The 19,196-nt window shown below is 41.9% G+C and overlaps 1 protein-coding gene across 2 annotated transcripts in view; it reads left to right on the top strand.

Moving 5' to 3' along the window:
* Positions 1 to 19,196, top strand: part of unc5cb (unc-5 netrin receptor Cb) — a 273,678-nt gene that overhangs the window by 155,715 nt on the left and 98,767 nt on the right. For both annotated transcript variants that reach the window (XM_060909499.1, XM_060909500.1), the window contains exon 3: positions 6,917 to 7,060. In XM_060909499.1, coding sequence (XP_060765482.1) covers positions 6,917 to 7,060 — 144 coding nt within the window. The remainder of the gene's footprint in view (positions 1 to 6,916; positions 7,061 to 19,196) is intronic.

Below are 19,196 nucleotides of genomic sequence, written 5' to 3'. Positions count from 1 at the left end.
TTTCTTGTTTATTGTCCATGCACTATACTTTGAACAGGGTGCGGAAGAGTTTTTGCCCATTATATGGAGATATGTATTGAATTTGTGTGGTCATTTTACTTTGTGACACTTTATGTTAATAATGATAACAATAATAACAATAATGAAAAAGATAAAAATGACTTCTTGTTTATTGTCCATGCACCGTACATTGTTTAATAGTAATAGAATAGAGTGATTAGATTAAAGTGTTATTTAGATGTTATAAGAGGGTTTTTTTTCTTGGGGGGCAAAACTCAATCTCGCCTAGGGCAGCCAAAGACCTAGAGCCAGCCCTGATAAATACAGTCTATCAACTCAGTTATCATACGTTGAGCTACGATTCTTTAATACCAAGTTCTGATGACAAAATTCAAGATCCAAGATGGCCACCATGACTTATTTTGAACTCATTGTTCAAAATAATGAACTCGTGTGTGTTCATGTGTGCTGTGAGTTATACACACATTTATTCTATCCACATTCACTGGATATGAGCAATCACACACTCTGATTAGCTACTCTACTACTAGGATATCAGCTCATATACCGTGAGTAGAGAAACAAAATGGCGGAGCATGTTGCTGAACCAACCGAGGACGAAATAAAAACTCTACTCGAAAACAAACCCCATAAGATACAAAAGGTACCCTATGGGTCCATGTGGCTACTGCTTATAAATAAAATTGTTTTCTGATCCCATGTCCATACAGTAAATATAGCATATATACACGTTATTAATGATACTCGCCTCATCTCTTGCAAGCATCACCGCGCTGTGAGCAGCATCAGGGCTTGTAATATTTTGGTTATCAATTTTGTTTACTGTGTTTTGTTCAAAATACAGCGCTGTGAGCTGGATCTACTTTCAAAATAGTAAGAAAGCACTTATTCATGAATTGTCCTAGAAGCATTATTTAGTACTAATGAGCACGTTTTTTTTTTCACAAGTGTAGTGTAAAGACTCTAAAATAAAAAATTAAAATTAAAAATTAAAGTGAATAGCAGAAGTTTGACCAATTATACTTTTGTACCCTGTGGGTACATGTGGCTACTGCTTATAAATAAAACCATTTATTGATACCATGCCCATACAGTAAATATAGCATATATATTAGGGTTATGACTGTGAAAGTGTTTTCAAAGTTTCTACTTTCCTGATGTTGCATTTGGTGAACTTTTACTCATATATCACTTTTTTGAAGTTATTTTTACTGGATCATGCAAAAACCTCCCGCACCCAACATCACCTCACTTTTGATAAATACATGTATATTAAATAAATAAATCATGATTATAAAATAAATTCATTGAAAGATGTGTAAAGTACTTTTATATAACAATAAATTGCTTAATTGTTGTAATAATAATTATAATTGTGTATTAATTAACAATTATAATTATTACAATTGTTAAGCAATTTATTGTTATATAAAGGTACTTTACACATCTTTCAATAAATTGCTTAATTGTTGTAATAATTATAATTGTGTATTAATTAACAATTATAATTATTACAATTGTTAAGCAATTTATTGTTATATAAAGGTACTTTACACATCTTTCAATAAATTGCTTAATTGTTGTAATAATAATTATAATTGTGTATTAATTAACAATTATAATTATTATTACAACAATTGTTAAGCAATGTATTGTTATATAAAAGTACTTTACACATCTTTCAATAAATTGCTTAATTGTAATAATTATAATTGTGTATTAATTAACAATTATAATTATTATTATAACAATTGTTAAGCAATTTATTGTTATATAAAGGTACTTTACACATCTTTCAATAAATTGCTTAATTGTTGTAATAATAATTATAATTGTGTATTAATTAACAATTATAATTATTATTACAATTGTTAAGCAATTTATTGTTATATAAAGGTACTTTACACATCTTTCAATAAATTGCTTAATTGTTGTAATAATAATTATAATTGTGTATTAATTAACAATTATAATTATTATTACAATTGTTAAGCAATTTATTGTTATATAAAGGTACTTTACACATCTTTCAATAAATTGCTTAATTGTTGTAATAATAATTATAATTGTGTATTAATTAACAATTATAATTATTATTACAACAATTGTTAAGCAATTTATTGTTATATAAAAGTACTTTACACATCTTTCAATGATTTTATAATCATGATTTATTTATTTAATATACATGTATTTATCAAAAGTGAGGTGATGTTGGGTGCGGGAGGTTTTTGCATGACCCGATAAAAATAACTTCAAAAAAGTAATATATGAGTAAAAGTTCACCAAATGCAACATCAGGAAAGTAGACATTTTGAAAACACTTTCACAGTCATAACCCTAACTCTACAGTGCCTTGCAACAGTATGTCCTGTTTTGTTGCATTACAAGCTGGAATTAAAATGGATTTTTGGAGGGTTAGCACCATTTGATTTACACAACATGCCTACAACTTTAAAGGTGCACTTTTTTATTTATAGTGACGCAAACAATAATTAAGATGAAAAAAAAAGAAATCTGGAGTGTGCATAGGTATTCGCCCCACCAAAGTCAATACTTTATAAAGCCACCTTTTGCTACAATTACAGCTGCAAGTCTCTTGGGGTATGTCTCTATTAGCTTAGCACATCTAGCCACTGGGATTTTTGTCCATTCCTCAAGGCAAAACTGCTTCAACTCCTTCAAGTTAGATGGGTTGGTGTTGATGTACAGCAATCTTCAAGTTATGCCACAGATTGAGGTCTGGGCTTTGATTAGGCCATTCCAAGACATTGAAATGTTTCCCTTTAAACCACTCCAGTGTAGCTTTAGCAGTATGTTTAGGGTCATTGTCCTGCTAGACCGTGAACCTTCGTCCCAGTCTCAAACCTCTGGCTGACTCAAACAGGTTTTCCTCCAGAATTGCCCTGAAAAACATCCCCACAGCATGATGCTGCCACCACCATGTTTCATTGTAGTGTTCTCAGGGTGTTGGGTTTGCGCCACACATGGCGTTTGCCATGATGGCCAAAAAGTTCGATTTTTGTCTCATTTGACCAGAGAATCTTCTTCCATGTGTTTGGGGAGTCCGTCGCATACTGTTGGACAAACTCCAAACGTGTTTTTTTTAAGCAATGACTTTTTTCTGGCCACTCTTCCATAAAGCCCCGCTCTGTGGAGTGTACAGCTTAAAGTGGTCCTACGGACAGATACTCCCATCTCCGCTGTGGATCTTCACAGCTCCTTCAGGGTTATCGTTGGTGTCTTTGTTGCATCTCTGATTAATGCCCTCCTTGCCCGGTCTGTGAGTTTTGGTGGGCGGCCTTCTCTCGTCAGGTTTGTAGTGGTGCCATATTCTTTCCATTCTGCTATAATGGATTTAATGTTGCTCCATGGGATATTCAAAGTTTGGGATATTTTTTATAACCCCACCCTGATCTATACTTCTCCACAACTTTGTCTCTGACCTGTTTGGAGTTGTCATTGGTTTTCATGTTGCTTGCTTAGTAGTGTTGCAGAGTCAGGGTCCTTCCAGAACAGGTTGATTTATACAGACATCATGTGACAGATCATGTGACACTATGATTCCACACAGGTGGATCTTAATTAACTAATTATGTGACTTATGAAGTGAATTGGTTGGACCAGCTCTTATTTAGGGGTTTCATACGAAAGGGGGTGAATACTTGTGCACACTCCAGATTTCGTTTTTTTTCATCTTAATTACTGTTTGTGTCTCATCTCATCTCATTATCTCTAGCCGCTTTATCCTGTTCTACAGGGTCACAGGCAAGCTGGAGCCTATCCCAGCTGACTACGGGCAAAAGGCAGGGTACACCCTGGACAAGTCGCCAGGTCATCACAGGGCTGACACATAGACACAGACAACCATTCACACTCACATTCACACCTACGGTCAATTTAGAGTCACCAGTTAACCTAACCTGCATGTCTTTGGACTGTGGGGGAAACCGGAGCACCCGGAGGAAACCCACGCGGACACGGGGAGAACATGCAAACTCCACACAGAAAGGCCCTCGCCGGCCCCGGGGCTCGAACCCAGGACCTTCTTGCTGTGAGGCGACAGCGCTAACCACTACACCATCGTGCCGCCCCTGTCGGATATTGAATTTGCAAAAAATAAAAATGCTCCGTTTCTCAAAATCTAGTGAACGTGGATAGAATAAAACAGTTATTCCACTCAATCTGGTCGTACATGGCTTATAGCCATCTTGGTGCTACGCGCCTCGTCACACATCAGCTCATGTATGACTCGATTTCGTGGAGTAACTCTTAACTATACACTTCCTTTACCGGTTAATAGGGCTGTAACAATATGCGTATCGAAATCGAAATACGCAGAGCCACGATCCGTGTCGCGATACAAGAAGGCAGAATCGCGGTACACCCTTTCAAACTTCTCCTCAGCCCAAAAACAGAGGCGCTTCCAAACTTCAATTTATGAATACTTTACTTTTTATTTAAATTACATTTTAAACTTACTTAAATTACTTTTATTTTTTATATCTATTAGTAAGTCGTTTTTTCGCCGACCTGCGACAATCTTCTGCGAGTCACGCAACGTCCACACTCGCCACTGGCAGAGCATTCATTTCTTTTAAGCGGTCGCCATTCTGGTTGCGACGCGGGGAGTGAATCTGTAAACAAGCAGCTCATTGGCTGGCTAGGTGTGCCACAAGCCAATCACAATCACTTGACCGGAAAGGCATGCAGTGTTGCCAGATTGGGCAGGTTTAGGTGCTTTTTGGCTGGTTTTGAACATATTTTGGGGTGGAAAACGTTAGCAATATCTGGCAACACTGAAGGCATGTCTGCTTGGGCGGAAGCCTTCTGCGGCAGTTACATTTTGACACGCGAGCAATGTTTCACCATAAAAATTCCGTAATTTCCATCTGTTTTCCGCGATCACAGAAAATCATTGGCCCTATGAGAGTGAGACAGTGAGAGAGCCACCCCCCAAAAAAAATCTTAACGGATTTACACGATTTGGAAAAATGACTTTTTCAGAACCGAAAAAAACAGAGCTTCCGGCTCAACAGTATTATTTTGAGAAATAAAACAGTCTTTGGATATACATTTGTTCATTTTTGCATACATATTACTCATTCTCTGCAGTGGTCTGAATTATTTGTTATTAAATAGTTAATGTAAGTAAGTAAATGTTAATAAGTCAAATTTACTACTTTAAAAATACATTTAAAAAAAATCGTGGGTGTATCGAATCGTGGGTCAAAAATCGCGATACGAATCGAATCGTGAGTTGGGTGTATCGTTACAGCCCTACCGGTTAACAAACTTAGTTTCCAAAAATCAAATGCTTGACACTAAGTAACAGGGTTGCCAGGTCTCAGCAAAATTTCAAACAAACTTGAAATGTTTCCAAAAGATTTGTGTATTCATTTAACAGAGATGCTGTTTCTCACTGGGTTTTTTTTTTCTGAAACACATTCACCGTAGTGCGTGCATTTCTATTTTGCGATATTCACCATATTGCATTTCATTACGTTAAACACTCCGTAATCCCACTTTTTCTCTTTGCAATGCATCTTAAAATGGAATGATAGAGTCGTGGACGCTTTCTTCGCTCATACTTCCCCGTCGATTGCAGCAGCCGACAGTACGTTTGCAGAAACATCTTCGATTTCCTCCGATTATTTCCTTTAAAACAAGATCCTGGTGGCCGCGGACTATTTTTCAGCTCTTCCTAAACGGATGTTTACTCCTGACTGGTTTCCTCCTTTCGGTTTGTGGGATGTATTTACAGGAAATGCATGTGTGCGGTTGTTGGTTGAATAGAAGGAAGAGCAGCGATCTCGGCCACTTTAACTCGCCTGCTGTAAAAACCCCAGCACGGGCGGCAGTGACAAATGTTGATTTAGTGAGTCGCAGTGAAGCGCTGCACTTTTTCACTTACACATAAACATCCTATACAGAGCTTTTAATCTGCACTCGGTGAAGGGGCTGAATTATGTACTGACTCTCCACCTCTCTTTTCTCTCCTCTTCAGTTCCCTCTTTCACACTGCCTATAACGCTATATCACTACATCTGGTTTTCTCCTCTTCCTGCTCCATCCCTCGCCCTTTCTTTCTTCCTGTCCGTTTTCCCTTTCAGTACCTTTCCGTTTGTGTTTCTCTTTCTTTCTATCTCTGTATGTCATGCTTCTTTCCCTTCTTTCTATCTCTCCATCTTGGTGTCATTCTCTTTTCTTTCACTTGTCTCTATCTGTCTTTCATTTTTCTCCATCCCTGATGCTCTGCTTTCTTTCACATCTCTCAATCTCTCATATATATATATATATATATATATATATATATATATATATATATATTTCTGTCCTCTCACTTTTCTCCATCGTTATACTCGTCCCTCTATCTCTCCTTTTCTTCCCTTCTCACTTCTCTACCCGTACCTCTCTCTCCTTTCCCCTTTATCTGTCTCTCCATCTCGAGCTCTGTTTTTCCCTTCTCTTGGTCCCTGTATGTATCGCTTTTCTTTCTTTTTCTTCCACTCTTCCTTTTTCCATCATTTTTCTTCACCTCTTTCCTGTCTTTTTTTCTTTCCACTTTTTCTCTTATTCTGTCTTTCTTCATGTGTATCTCTATTGATTTTTTTTCTATTCTCTCTTACTCTATCTATCTATCTGTCAGTCTTTTACTTTATACTTCTTTCTGTCCAGCTCTCTCTTGCCCTCACCTCCGTCTCAGTGTCTGTTCATCTTTTATCCTTTTTTTTATCTCTCTCTCTCTCTCTCCAGTTCCTACAGGAGCACAATATTTTTTTTCCCTTTTTTTCCATAAAATATGAAAATATTTTATTCTCTGAAACTGTTTTGGAGAAATTTAAAGCGTCAGAGTGTTTTGTTTTTTGTAAAAGTTTCTCCGTCTGCCTCTCAGGTCTGGTGGTGAGGGAGGCGAGTATCGAGATCACGCGGCAGCAGGTGGAGGAACTGTTCGGCCTTGAGGATTTCTGGTGCCAGTGCGTGGCCTGGAGCTCAGCCGGTACCACGAAGAGCCGCAAGGCCCACGTCCGCATTGCCTGTGAGTCACTTACACACACAAACACACACACAAACGGAAAATTCTCTTTAACCGCAATGGAAAAAGTCTCTGAGGATTTCTCCCGTTCTGAGTAAAAACACGCCCGGGGGCAGAGAGATGGCCCACACACTTCACTCAGTCTGAACAGAATGTGACCGCGTCCTCCTGTGCTTACATTCTTTCTTTTTGTGTATCTTCTGTCTGTACTGCGGTCATACAGGAAATACACAAAACCACAAGCTATTGTTTGTTGAAATGCCACGTTTAAAAGGCGGTTGCAGAAAAGCTGGACTCTCGAAAACATCTCGGTGCATATATGTGTTCCCCCCTAAGCCTTGTATTTGCATACGTGGCAGTTTTAGGATGCAGGATTACCTGACTGAGGTAGCAAGGCCAAGCACACAAGCAACGTTAAAAAAATACATTAATTTAAAAAAATAAAATAAAACACAACCCACTATCAGAACGTCCTGTAAAAATGGCCTGGTTTATGAGGGTGTGGAATGTGACCGCTTTTAAAACGTGCTACCAGTAAAGTAGGCGCTTTTTCTTGTATCTCTCAACCAATCAGATCACGAGATGGATGGATGTGAGAATCAAACTAAAACAAACAATCATAGAGGAAGTTCAACGCTGGAACCCTCTTGGCCCATGAGGCAACAGAGCTAACCGCTGCCCCCCAAAGTCCCTGCCTACAAATAACAACTCGTACATTCTTTTTTTTTTTTTTTGAGATATTCACCTTAACTCTTCCTGCATACAGGCAAGTCAACACACAGCTCATATCCTCTTGAATTGTTGCCTCTAACGCTACGTTCACACTGCAAGGCTTAATGCTCAATTCCGATTTTTTTGTGAAATCCGATTTTTTTGTGAGGTCGTTCACATTAACAAATATATGCGACTTGTATGTGATCCTCAGTATGAACGAAAAGCGACCTAAAAGTGTTCCGCATGCGCATTGCAGGATACGACGACATCACACGCAGTGAGCATGGCCAGTGTTTACGGAAGTAAAACCGCCCGGTTGCGGTATGACCCATCCAATCTAGCTTGAATAGCTGCATCCCCCCAAATGGAAATCAGCTCCCTAACCTCTGCGTCCTTCCATTGAGAAGATTCAGAACCTTCACAGCCTGAAGCGTCCCTCGCATTGATGTCATGCGCAGGGGCGCAGATACGTTTTTTGAACTGGGAGGGACAAAAAACTGGGGGGGACAAAGCTGCCAGCAAACCAACCCCAACCCCGATATGCCTGTCAAACTTGTTGTGGGTTACCATAGCAACCAAGCTCGAGCTCGCAACCTGTGCAGTCTGCGCAGCTCAACCAACCGAATATCAGTCTTTGTTTTATGTGAGTTGTTGCAACTATGTATACACTGCTGTGCACCTCAATAAACCGAATGGTAATTAGTCTTTTGATTTTTCCGTGAGGTTTGCCTTATGCAAAGAAAGACAGCATAGACGTTTTTTCCTCCCTATAAGTGGGGGGGACCGAGCGAGGTGAATTTAAATCTGGGTGGGACGAGTCCCACCCTCTATCTGCGCCCGTGATTATGCGCCATGTTGTTGTAACTTTTTTTGAGAGACCCGCCGCCTACTTCAGCGCAGAATAGTGACGTTTGTGGCTTGTTGATGACGTGTAAGTCGGATGAATGCGACCTGGCGGTTCAGACTGAAGTCGCATATGAAAAGAGCGGATAGGGATCGGAATTAGGCCCACATATCCAAACGGCCTGGGTCGGATTTGAAAAAATCGGATCTGTGTCGTTCATATTGTCAATAAAAGATCGGATACAGGTCACATATGGGCGAAAAGATCGGATTTGAGTCACTTCAGCCTGCAGTGTGAACGTAGCCTAAAGCTCCAGCGATGCCGAAGCACCGCCTCCTGATGGTCAGGGTGAAACCAACGTAATTTCATCCACTACGACTAAAAAAAATCTAATCTACAAAGCAAGCTCGGCTACTTAGGCCTTGTAAGAGTGTTGTCATGGCTACCGGGTGCTTGTCAGAAAACCATTTGCGATACCTGAGGCATCAACAGCAGCATGTTGCCAATATACCGTCCCCTCATACTTTGATGGACAGAAGACAGTTTTGCTCAAAGGAATAAAGTATCATCGAAAATAATCAAATAATGTCGAATGCCGACCCACATCAGCTGTTTTTCACCACAAACTGAATCATAAGTCATTTTTTTTCTCCAAACTGCTTCCTTTCACCAAGGTCAATATCAGGGCTTTTTCATTCCAAGGTTTATCAGTCGATAAAAAAAGCCTCTTTCCAAATAAATACGTGGTGTTTTATGTCAGTTTTTTTTCAACACAGATATATTGAAGACGAACACAGAGCCGTCACTGAATGACCAGCCGTGTGATTGCTGTAGGGACGAAAAAAGCGACTGATTGGTTAAAAGGTTTTGCTTGAAAAGATGCAGGCCTTGAAACCGGAAAAGCAAATAAAATGCAAAGTGTTTCATTCCAAAAAAAAAAAAAATCTGTTTTTGTTTTGTTTTTAGTACTCAACTGCGAAGCTACAAGTGAAGCTATGAAATAATTTATTCGCATTTCTCTGACGAGATGCAATTCAAAAAAAGTCTCGACGCTAAATAAACAAACTCCTAAATTGTTACGCAAAAGGTAAGACGTGATCTTTTGTAGTATGACTGTCTGAAGGAATTTCAGAAGGCAATTCAGGATTCAGAAATCTAGACAAATCTTAAATCCCTGTCCCTGAATACATCCCGAGCAGGCTAACACAATTTTAATTGTGGAGACCATTAAAAATGTTGCAGCAATCATGTAAGAGTGTATCTTTTTTTAATCTTAAAAAAACAAAAAAAAAAAAAAAAAAACACTTTTTAGAATATAACCTAAACTAGATAGCTAGGAAAACATAGATCCAAGAAGCACAATATGACGGTGTAAAGGTTTAAAGTGCTGATGACACGAACATGACTCTATGCAATTTCTTAAATAAACTATACAACATGGCAAACATGTTAGATTTCTGTTATAATTACGTGAAAAGAAGCTGTTGTTACGCGAATATCCAACTTTTAATTGCACAGCGCAAGAAAACTGGGTCCGTGGCTCACGGCCATGTTGTGACGTCAGCGGGAGAACACGCTGCGGTTCACTGGCTGTTCTACTCTGGTTCTACTCAATGGAAATGGCGCATGAAAACGCCGGTGAACTCTCTAGTGCTAGCTCTTCCTCTTCTGGGAGTCTAGAATTGTGTTGATCTCTTCCGAATAGAATCTATGATAGCCTACCCTCTTTACCCTTTGCCTCTCGTTGCTAGGCGGCAGTTACATGAAAGCCGCAAGCTTTCACAAGCAGATACATGACTGATATCACACCGACTTTATGATTACATTTATGATTATCATGTAGAATCTATAGCTCTACGTACCTTTATCTTATGTCGTTTCACAACACATGTTCTGACAGGAGGACTGTCTTTGGATCCGGCATAGCTACTAGTAGACCCCCTCCGGAATACTGGCAGTGTTGCCAGATTGGGAGGTTTCCCGCCCAGTTGGGCGGTTTCAAGTGCATTTTGGTGGGTTTTGAACATATTTTGGGCTGGAAAACGTCAGCAGTATCTGTTGCCAGATACTGCTGACGTTTTCCAGCCCAAAATATGTTCAAAACCCACCAAAATGCACTTGAAACCGCCCAACTGGAAGGGAAACCTCCCAATCTGGCAACACTGTGTAGGCACTGCTGATGGTAGCAACACACGTTTGTGCTGAACTGAACACCCAAGAGATTCTTTTAAGCTGGGAAGGGTGTCAAAACAATCCAAATCGAAGTGTTCAGAGCACAGGACGGATGTTGGTGAGGGCTCCCACTTGTCACGAGCGCGCCTGACTTGCCTCACCCACTTCGCATGCAGCTCGGGATCTCTGGGAAACTTGAATAAACTTACCCCATCCTTGTGGGTTTTGGAGCAAAAGCCAGCAACACAATGCGAAGGCATAATAACTATATATATAATAATGTATAATAATGTCTAATAAAAATACTAATAATGATAAACTGAACACCTGTCGCATCAACAACAAACTGGTAAGTTAGGAGGAAGGTTTTTTCGCTGACATCATATAGCTCCTCCTCCTCTTTCGTCTCCTGGGTGCTGCAGCCCCGTCAAATTTGCCCAAATAGCCGCGTTTATCATCATAACTTGTAAAATAGGCGCCTTCGTGAATTAATATATGGATCATTGGGAATTACTTTTTATGTTATAAAACATCGCCAAAGATGTCAAAAACGTGTCATCAGCACTTTAAGCAAGCTAAACAGTGTAACGAAAACAACAAAAACAAAGCTACGACATCAAAACATATAGTCAGAGGACGATAAAATATGAAAACCATGACTCATCCTTGACACTTTTGCACAGAATCACTTAAAATGACAAGCTTAACTACACACAGCAGGTAATAAGCGTCAGAGTGATTAGTATGGAAGACGAAGTGGGTCAAAACAAAGAGTTGATTAAATCCTGAGAGGAGTGGGTGGGTTGCGAGCGTCACGTAGGCGAGACAGCTGCGATGCAATGTGTCGTTCCGTCTTCATCTGCATATCAATTCCTTGCCAGGTAAAAATGGTTATACTTGCACATCCCCGTTTGTGAATCCGTGTGTGTGGGAATCTGTGTTTATACCTGACCGTGGCTAATGAGCTGGTGTGTGAGACACACACTTGCTCTCTGCTCTCTGGGAGATGAATCAGTCATGCTAGATAAACAGCGCCGAGATGAACGAGCCTTCCATACAGGCTTATCTTTTTTTGTTGTTGTTTGGCTCTTTCTTTTTTGTTTTGTTTTCCTTCTCGCTTCTGTCCTTGCGCCGAGAGTAGACAGCACTCAATTCCAGCATTGTGTCGTAATCAGATTTCTGCAGAACAGCTCGAGTGCCTCATTTTCTCTTGTTCCAGCACTTTCCAGCTACTTATAGAGAATGACATTATCAAACATCAGAGGTTTAGAAAGCAGGCTGATGCAAATGTCAAAGACGCAGATCATCCGGCGCTGGAACATCTGACGGACTTGAAGGCTAAAGACAATCCGTGTTTTCTCAACATCAGCGGTCGAATTGTAATACGTTTTCAAGGAGGACGGCGAGTTCACTCAAAAATACGCCAATACGACTTCTTTTATCCGTCAATAAAAACGCCAGAAGAGCAAATCAGCATTTTAAAGCTAGACTGCCTTTCAGATTTTTCAAGTGTAGGTCATAAAAAGAATTTTCCCCGACACCCAGATAGTTTTGTTGAGTGGAGTGAAAGCTACTGAATTTGAATCACAGGCTTCCAATTTTATTAGTTTTTTAAATAGAACAATTAATGAATTTAAGGCCACATGGCCCTAAATTCTCCGCTGTTTTTTCCTGCTTCATCATGACTCAATTCAAGATACTACGTCATGTATGACATGGTGGGCTTTCCCCGTTCGCCCAAGGCATTGTGGGATACAAATTTGAAACAGGAGAGAAAAATGGAGGACGTGAGTGTGCGAATGAAACGTGAAAGAGCGACTACAGTAACGGAAAGCGAGAAGAAAAGACGTTATGTTATAACGAAGGAAAGGAAACGCAGGACCAAACTAATAAATATCGGCGGTCAGCGAGCACCTCGGTGTGATCAGCTGTTCGTTTAGCGACAGAATGATGGAACTGTCAGTGCACGCTCAAAGGGAAACCTGCGCATGCGCACACACGGACTTCCTCTGTCTGCTTGACTGCACAAAGCGAGCGATTTCATGCACATTATTTGCTCCAATCCCCTCAAATTAAATAACTTCCCAGCCATAGAATGGGCTGATATTTTGTGAGATGTTACATAGATAAACATACATCACAACGACTGGAACGAAATTTCACCGGTTTTATGAAATCGCTTAAACCTGGAATGAACCCTCTGATATGAACAGGAAGCCCCGCCCCCTTCCACCATATCAAAGTAGTAATCTTTTAGCTCTCCTCTCGGCTTGATCAGGCGATGCTGCTTTCCATCAAGGAAAACGGAGAATGTTCTGAGTTCTGATCTAAAAAGAATGTAGGATTTTTTTTCCCAAGAATAAGAAAAAAGGAGGGACTTTTCTAGTGTCCGTATCTTAACTAAAACTAAGCCGGCGATTGACGGCTTTTGTTTTGGTTACAGTACAACCCTAAATACATGCACTCCAGTTTGGTTTCTTGGCCATGTCTGAATGCTTTCTCCCATGCTTCTGTGTCCTGAAGGTGCCAACCCGTGCCAGGGCATCCCATCAGAAAGCGACACTCACAGGCAGCTCTTTGTCCGTTTTTTTTTCTCCCCCTGATCTGAGACCAGTTTTGAAGTTCACACTAAGATCAGGAAAGGGTGCTCTCTACTGAGGGATCGCCTGCAGCTTGACTCATCTCTCTAATTGGCTGTGATCGGCTGCTTGCCTTCGCTAACCTTTCCTTCAGATCAGAATAAATTCCTCATCCGCTCATATTAAAATCTCCCCTAGAGACTAGTAGGCAAAAATTTTTTATATATATGCTTCCTGATTAAAAGTTAGTCAAGTCATCGGTGTGAGAGTGTAGGAGCGAGTGTTTTTCCTCTTTCCTTTCGGAATTCACAAAAAAAAAGGGCCAGCTGTTTTGGAGCTCACCATGGAAACCGAGGACGAGTCGGAGACGCAGAGGCCTAGATTGCGAGCGAGGCACTTCGAAGGCTCTCATTCTGAAATTAAGAAATCAGTCGTAATAAAGTTCGAGCTTCATGCTGTCAAGAATTTGTCTTCACCCTCGTACCAGCTATTATGACTTTTATGGTTCTGCAGGTAACATGCCAAGATGCTTCCATTCGCCGAGACGGTGCCAAGCCTTGTTTTGCAGCATCAGGATCATCTCATCTCATCTCATCTCGTTATCTCTAGCCGCTTTATCCTTCTACAGGGTCGCAGGCAAGCTGGAGTCTATCCCAGCTGACTACGGGCGAAAGGCGGGGTACACCCTGGACAAGTCACCAGGTCATCACAGGGCTGACACATAGACACAGACAACCATTCACACTCACATTCACACCTACGGTCAATTTAGAGTCACCAGTTAACCTAACCTGCATGTCTTTGGACTGTGGGGGAAACCGGAGCACCCGGAGGAAACCCACGCGGACACGGGGAGAACATGCAAACTCCGCACAGAAAGGCCCTCGCCGGCCACGGGGCTCGAACCCAGGACCTTCTTGCTGTGAGGCGACAGCGCTAACCACTACACCACCGTGCCGCCCCGCATCAGGATCATATATATATAAAAAAGTCAAGCTTCTCTGTCCATGCTGGAAAGACGTTTTAATTAGCGGCTAAGCAACACTTGGCGCGATAAATAAAGCATGCATTTGTTGTTGAGGAATGGTGATCAATGTTAAAGCTATAAAGCGGGGGAGCTATAAAAGGGCAGCAGCAGGCGGATGGCAGTTATTAATTGGGGGCGTGATTTGTAGGGCTGTTGGTATCCGGGCACTTTCAGGGTGAGTTATAGGAGGGTGGGGTTGTTCGATCTGGCAGGAGGGAGACAGAGACGGACACGGATGTGTTTTCTTTACAAAAAAAAAAAAAGACTCCGCTCTGTCTGTGAGAGAAGAAAGAGAGAATGACTAGCGGTGAGCAAGAGTGACAGAATGACAACATGACCGAGTTAAGAAATAGGACAAAGCGAGAGAAGAGTGAGTGAAAGAATAGGACAGAGCAGGTTGTTTAGTTGCAGCCATTCCAGGTGGGATGCGCAAAGTGCAACGATTACGGAATGACTCACAACAGGAAATGGTGCCTTTTCTCTTTCTGTGTGTCTGTCTATGTGAGTGAGTCAGAGTCGTCCCTGAAGTGGTGCGGAAATTCATTTTTCAGAGCCAGCGTGAGCTGTTGTGCTTTCGGAAGAGCATGCTTCCTGATTAAAAGTTAGTCAAGTCATCGGTGTGAGAGTGTAGGAGCGAGTGTTTTTCCTCTTTCCTTTCGGAATTCACAAAAAAAAAAAAAAGGACGAGACGAGCTGTTTTGGAGCTCACCATGGATGGAAACCGAGGACGAGTCGGAGACGCAGAGGCCTAGATCGCGAGCGAGGCACTTCGGAGGCTCTCATTCTGAAACGAAGAAATCGGTTGTAATAAAGCTCGAGCTTCATGCTGGCAAGAATTTGTCTTTACCCTCGAACCAGCTATTATGATTTTTATGGTTCTGCAGGTAACATGCCAAGATGCTTCCATTCGCCGAGACGGTGCCAAGCCTTGTTTTGCAGCATCAGGATCAAACCGTTTAAGAAGGGGATGGGTGGAAAAAAAAGGGGATGGAAATAGCCCATAATTCAGCAAACTTGTGTAATTTGGCATGACAAGTAGCCAAACACATCCACTTAGAGTAATTGTCCTCATATGTGCCGTCTCGGCCTGGATTTCTGCAGTGAATCGAGGTAGCTCGGCAGGAATGTATCCTCAGGCCTCTTCCTTTCCTTTCCTTTCCTCCTCCCAGCTCCTTTGTCTCCACAGGGATCATGTATACACAGTTTAGGAAGTGAACTTTCACAGATTAAGGGCTTTTTTTTTTAAAATATTTCTAAACCTGGGCGGCACGGTGGTGTAGTGGTTAGCACTGTCGCCTCACAGCAAGAAGGTCCGGGTTCGAGCCCCGTGGCCAGCGAGGGCCTTTCTGTGCGGAGTTTGCATGTTCTCCCCGTGTCCGCGTGGGTTTCCTCCGGGTGCTCCGGTTTCCCCCACAGTCCAAAGACATGCAGGTTAGGTTAACTGGTGACTCTAAATTGAGCGTAGGTGTGAATGTGAGTGTGAATGGTTGTCTGTGTCTATGTGTCAGCCCTGTGATGACCTGGCGACTTGTCCAGGGTGTACCCCGCCTTTCGCCCGTAGTCAGCTGGGATAGGCTCCAGCTTGCCTGCGACCCTGTACGTAGAACAGGATAAAGCGGCTAGAGATAATGAGATGAGATTTCTAAACCTCCAAAATTTCTTTTGTCGCCCCACCCACACACAAACAGCTGCACAAACCTTTTCTTCATGCCAAAGTAATCATTTTGTTCCTCACATCGTAGCTTTTAATTTCACAGCACGAAGGTAGCTTTCAGCATAAACAGGTTCTTTCTGCAGTAAAGTTTCTGTAGAGAGAGCCTTTCCCTCCCTGAGGCTACGTGGATAGGTCAAGTGAAGCAGTTCTCGAAATATTGTGTCTTTGTGTACTCTTAATTGAAGTCAGGTTTATTATTCATTCCATTCCTGGGTTTAAATTCAATGTAAAAATATATACGCACACACACACATAGCTTGGCTGGAAGCACTGAGGCTGAAACACTTCACAATAAACAAAATGGTCCTCTATATCATTTGTCATTAATTTGTAATGGCAAAAGAACTTTGTGTTGTGCCACTACATATCACCAATGGCATTGTAATGCATTTTGTCCATTAGAGTGAGTAATAAATCCAGTGTTTTTTTGCCGTTTGCTTATTTCCACTGCCCCCCTTCATTCCCCCGAACATTATTCACCGCTCATATTTCTTCATTCTGCTGGAAGTGCACAAAAATATGGACGCCGCTTGTTGGAGAACCCCAAAGTGCTTTTACATGGCAGCTATCTGGCTCCGTTCGCAGCTTAATGCGTCACCCTCTACAACTCCAGCCAACAGGCTTATTGTCAGTGGAACGGGGACAGAAGGAGCGAATAAGGGGCTGTTGAAGAAGGGAAATAATTGCGGCGATCGCACAGACGTCCAGCTTGCAGCCAATCAACGATTTGAGTGAACTCCAGGAAGAACCGCAGGTCCAAAAGATGCACACGTTCCTCAGAAACGTTTGCGTTTCTCCCTCTTTTCAAGAACTGACTCAGATGAGGCAATTAGCGCTTACGGGATAACGCGTTAAAACCCAGCAGACAGCTCACTAACTGTCTCCGTGTGAGAAAAGCACTGAAGTAAACTTAAAATAAAATTAAAAAAAAAAAGACGACAGAAACCCAACAGGCGCTCGATCTTTATTTGCAGTCGATGGCGTTTCTGAGCTCGCACGTGGAGCAACACAAGCAATTAATTCCACCCACGCTGGTCCAGGGGAGCGCTACGGGCCCCTAGGGGAGGAGGGGGGGGGGGCGCCGGTGGAAGGCCGTAATGGAATGAAAATGCTTGTAATTGGAGCAAGTTGTTTAAAGTGCCAATCCCAATGCAGTGCAGCAGCCAGCTCGCCCAGGCGCCATCGCCGCTTTAAAAGTGGGACCCACTATACATTATTACAGTAATGGCCCTTGAAGCATACGCCACTGACAGCGGGCAAACACATTTGCGTAGATGGAGGTATGTGTGTGTGTTCAGTATTTGCCAGAAAGGATGTCGCTTTGTGACAGAGGACGCCATTATGGTTTAACTTGACAAATTTCAGATTGCATCATGGGATGACTCAAGGTTTAGAAACCGAGCGATGGGGCAGCTGGTAAACGAAAGGGAGAAAAGATCCGGGCTGACATCCCACACAAACACTGTTTTGTAAATGAAAAGCCGCAAGTCACTCTTTTTCCCTTGTATGTAAGGATAAATGAAAGTCACGGTCTGGGCTCGGAGATGGGAAGCACACTCAGGCCTGTAGTGGTGCCACCATTGTGTCAGTGCAATTAAAGCGAATAGAAAACGTGTGAACTGCTGGAGGAACAGTGACTTCTGCACACCCTATCTCTCTCTCTCTCACACACACACACACACACATACTGTGTGTGTGTGTATGTGTGTCAAAGAGAGACCGGCACGCAATGGACAGACCCCTACAGGGCCACGTCATGTCGCTAGCTCAGTCTGCACAGACAGGCTGAGCGACCTGCTGTTTATCAGCACCCACACACTTTCTCACTGACTTTTCTCCCATTACGCAGGAAGCCACAGGCATTGCCGCTCGATGTGAAATTAGCCTTAGGTACAGAAATCCGGTTTGTGTGCAAGTGTGTGTGTTAGGCCAGCGATATAGCTGCTTTTAACTACATGTGCTTGATGGCTGCCTCACGTTTCCTGCATCCCTTTTGGTCCATCAGTTGATGAAATTAACGCTACGCCTCCGCAAGATGCAATACGCACACGAATGATAAGAGCAGTGTAGGGGAAGTATTGGGATGCGACATGACTAACCTCCTTGATCGTCGCCATGTTTATTGTTGACATCATGCAAATCCGGATGTTCTATACATTCCGAGTTCTCTGATGGTGCCCTCTTGTGGAAACCTCTGGTAACACGTATAGTACATCCGCAAGTATGTGAACAATTACGTTCACGATGCAGCCGGTTGTCTACACGAACGCATGGATGAAAAGAAACCACATCTCTAGTCTTAGGGGTGAGTTATATGCCAAAAACATCATCACGATAGTGCAAGACATTTCTACGACACACTATATGGATAGCATATACCGTACATCGTAGGTTTGCTGCCAGTGTTGCATTAAACAGTTGCAAAAAAAAAAAGCTGAGTTTTATTTCATATCTATACAAATATTTATAACAGTGTAAAGATTTGGTAGAAGTCATTAATATACCATGCGACGATACAAATTCCGCGATGCAAATTTATGATGATTGGAATCAATGAAATGAAAAACAAATCGCGCTTATTATCAGGCTGCGTAATCTCTTAGATTTTCCTAGCTGTAATTGTATTGTTTAAACAGCAGAGGGTGCAGTAACAAACCAGCCGGAATGCATGTGACTTCACCCTAGGCAGAAGTAACACAGCTTTGTCTTCATGGTATCCACAACTTTCCCATGATTCATTGCTGCGTCGTAGAATCAAAGACGAGAAACAGGAAATCAGGGATCAGGAAACCAAACAAGGAAATAAGGCTCAGTAATGTGTCAGCAACGCAACTCAATACTTCGCAAAGTAAGTGTATTTTCACAGTTTTTATATAGGCGTGCTGTGTCCAGGTGCGAGTCGTTTACGGCGCACACGCGAGAGTCCGCTTGGCGCGCGTGCTGTCTGGAGCACACCCGAGAGTCTGACTGATGCACGCGCCAAGGCGCACATGTGTGACACTCTTGCACAAAATTAGTACAAAAATTAATGTAGATATAAATATCTTATGCCAAATTATTATGGCATGTTACAAAAAATAAAGAAAAAA

The sequence above is a fragment of the Neoarius graeffei genome, chromosome 25, assembly GCF_027579695.1.
Source record: "Neoarius graeffei isolate fNeoGra1 chromosome 25, fNeoGra1.pri, whole genome shotgun sequence".
Taxonomy (NCBI): domain Eukaryota; kingdom Metazoa; phylum Chordata; class Actinopteri; order Siluriformes; family Ariidae; genus Neoarius; species Neoarius graeffei.
Note: the sequence above shows the minus strand (reverse complement) of the source record. Positions and strands in the feature narration are given on the sequence as shown.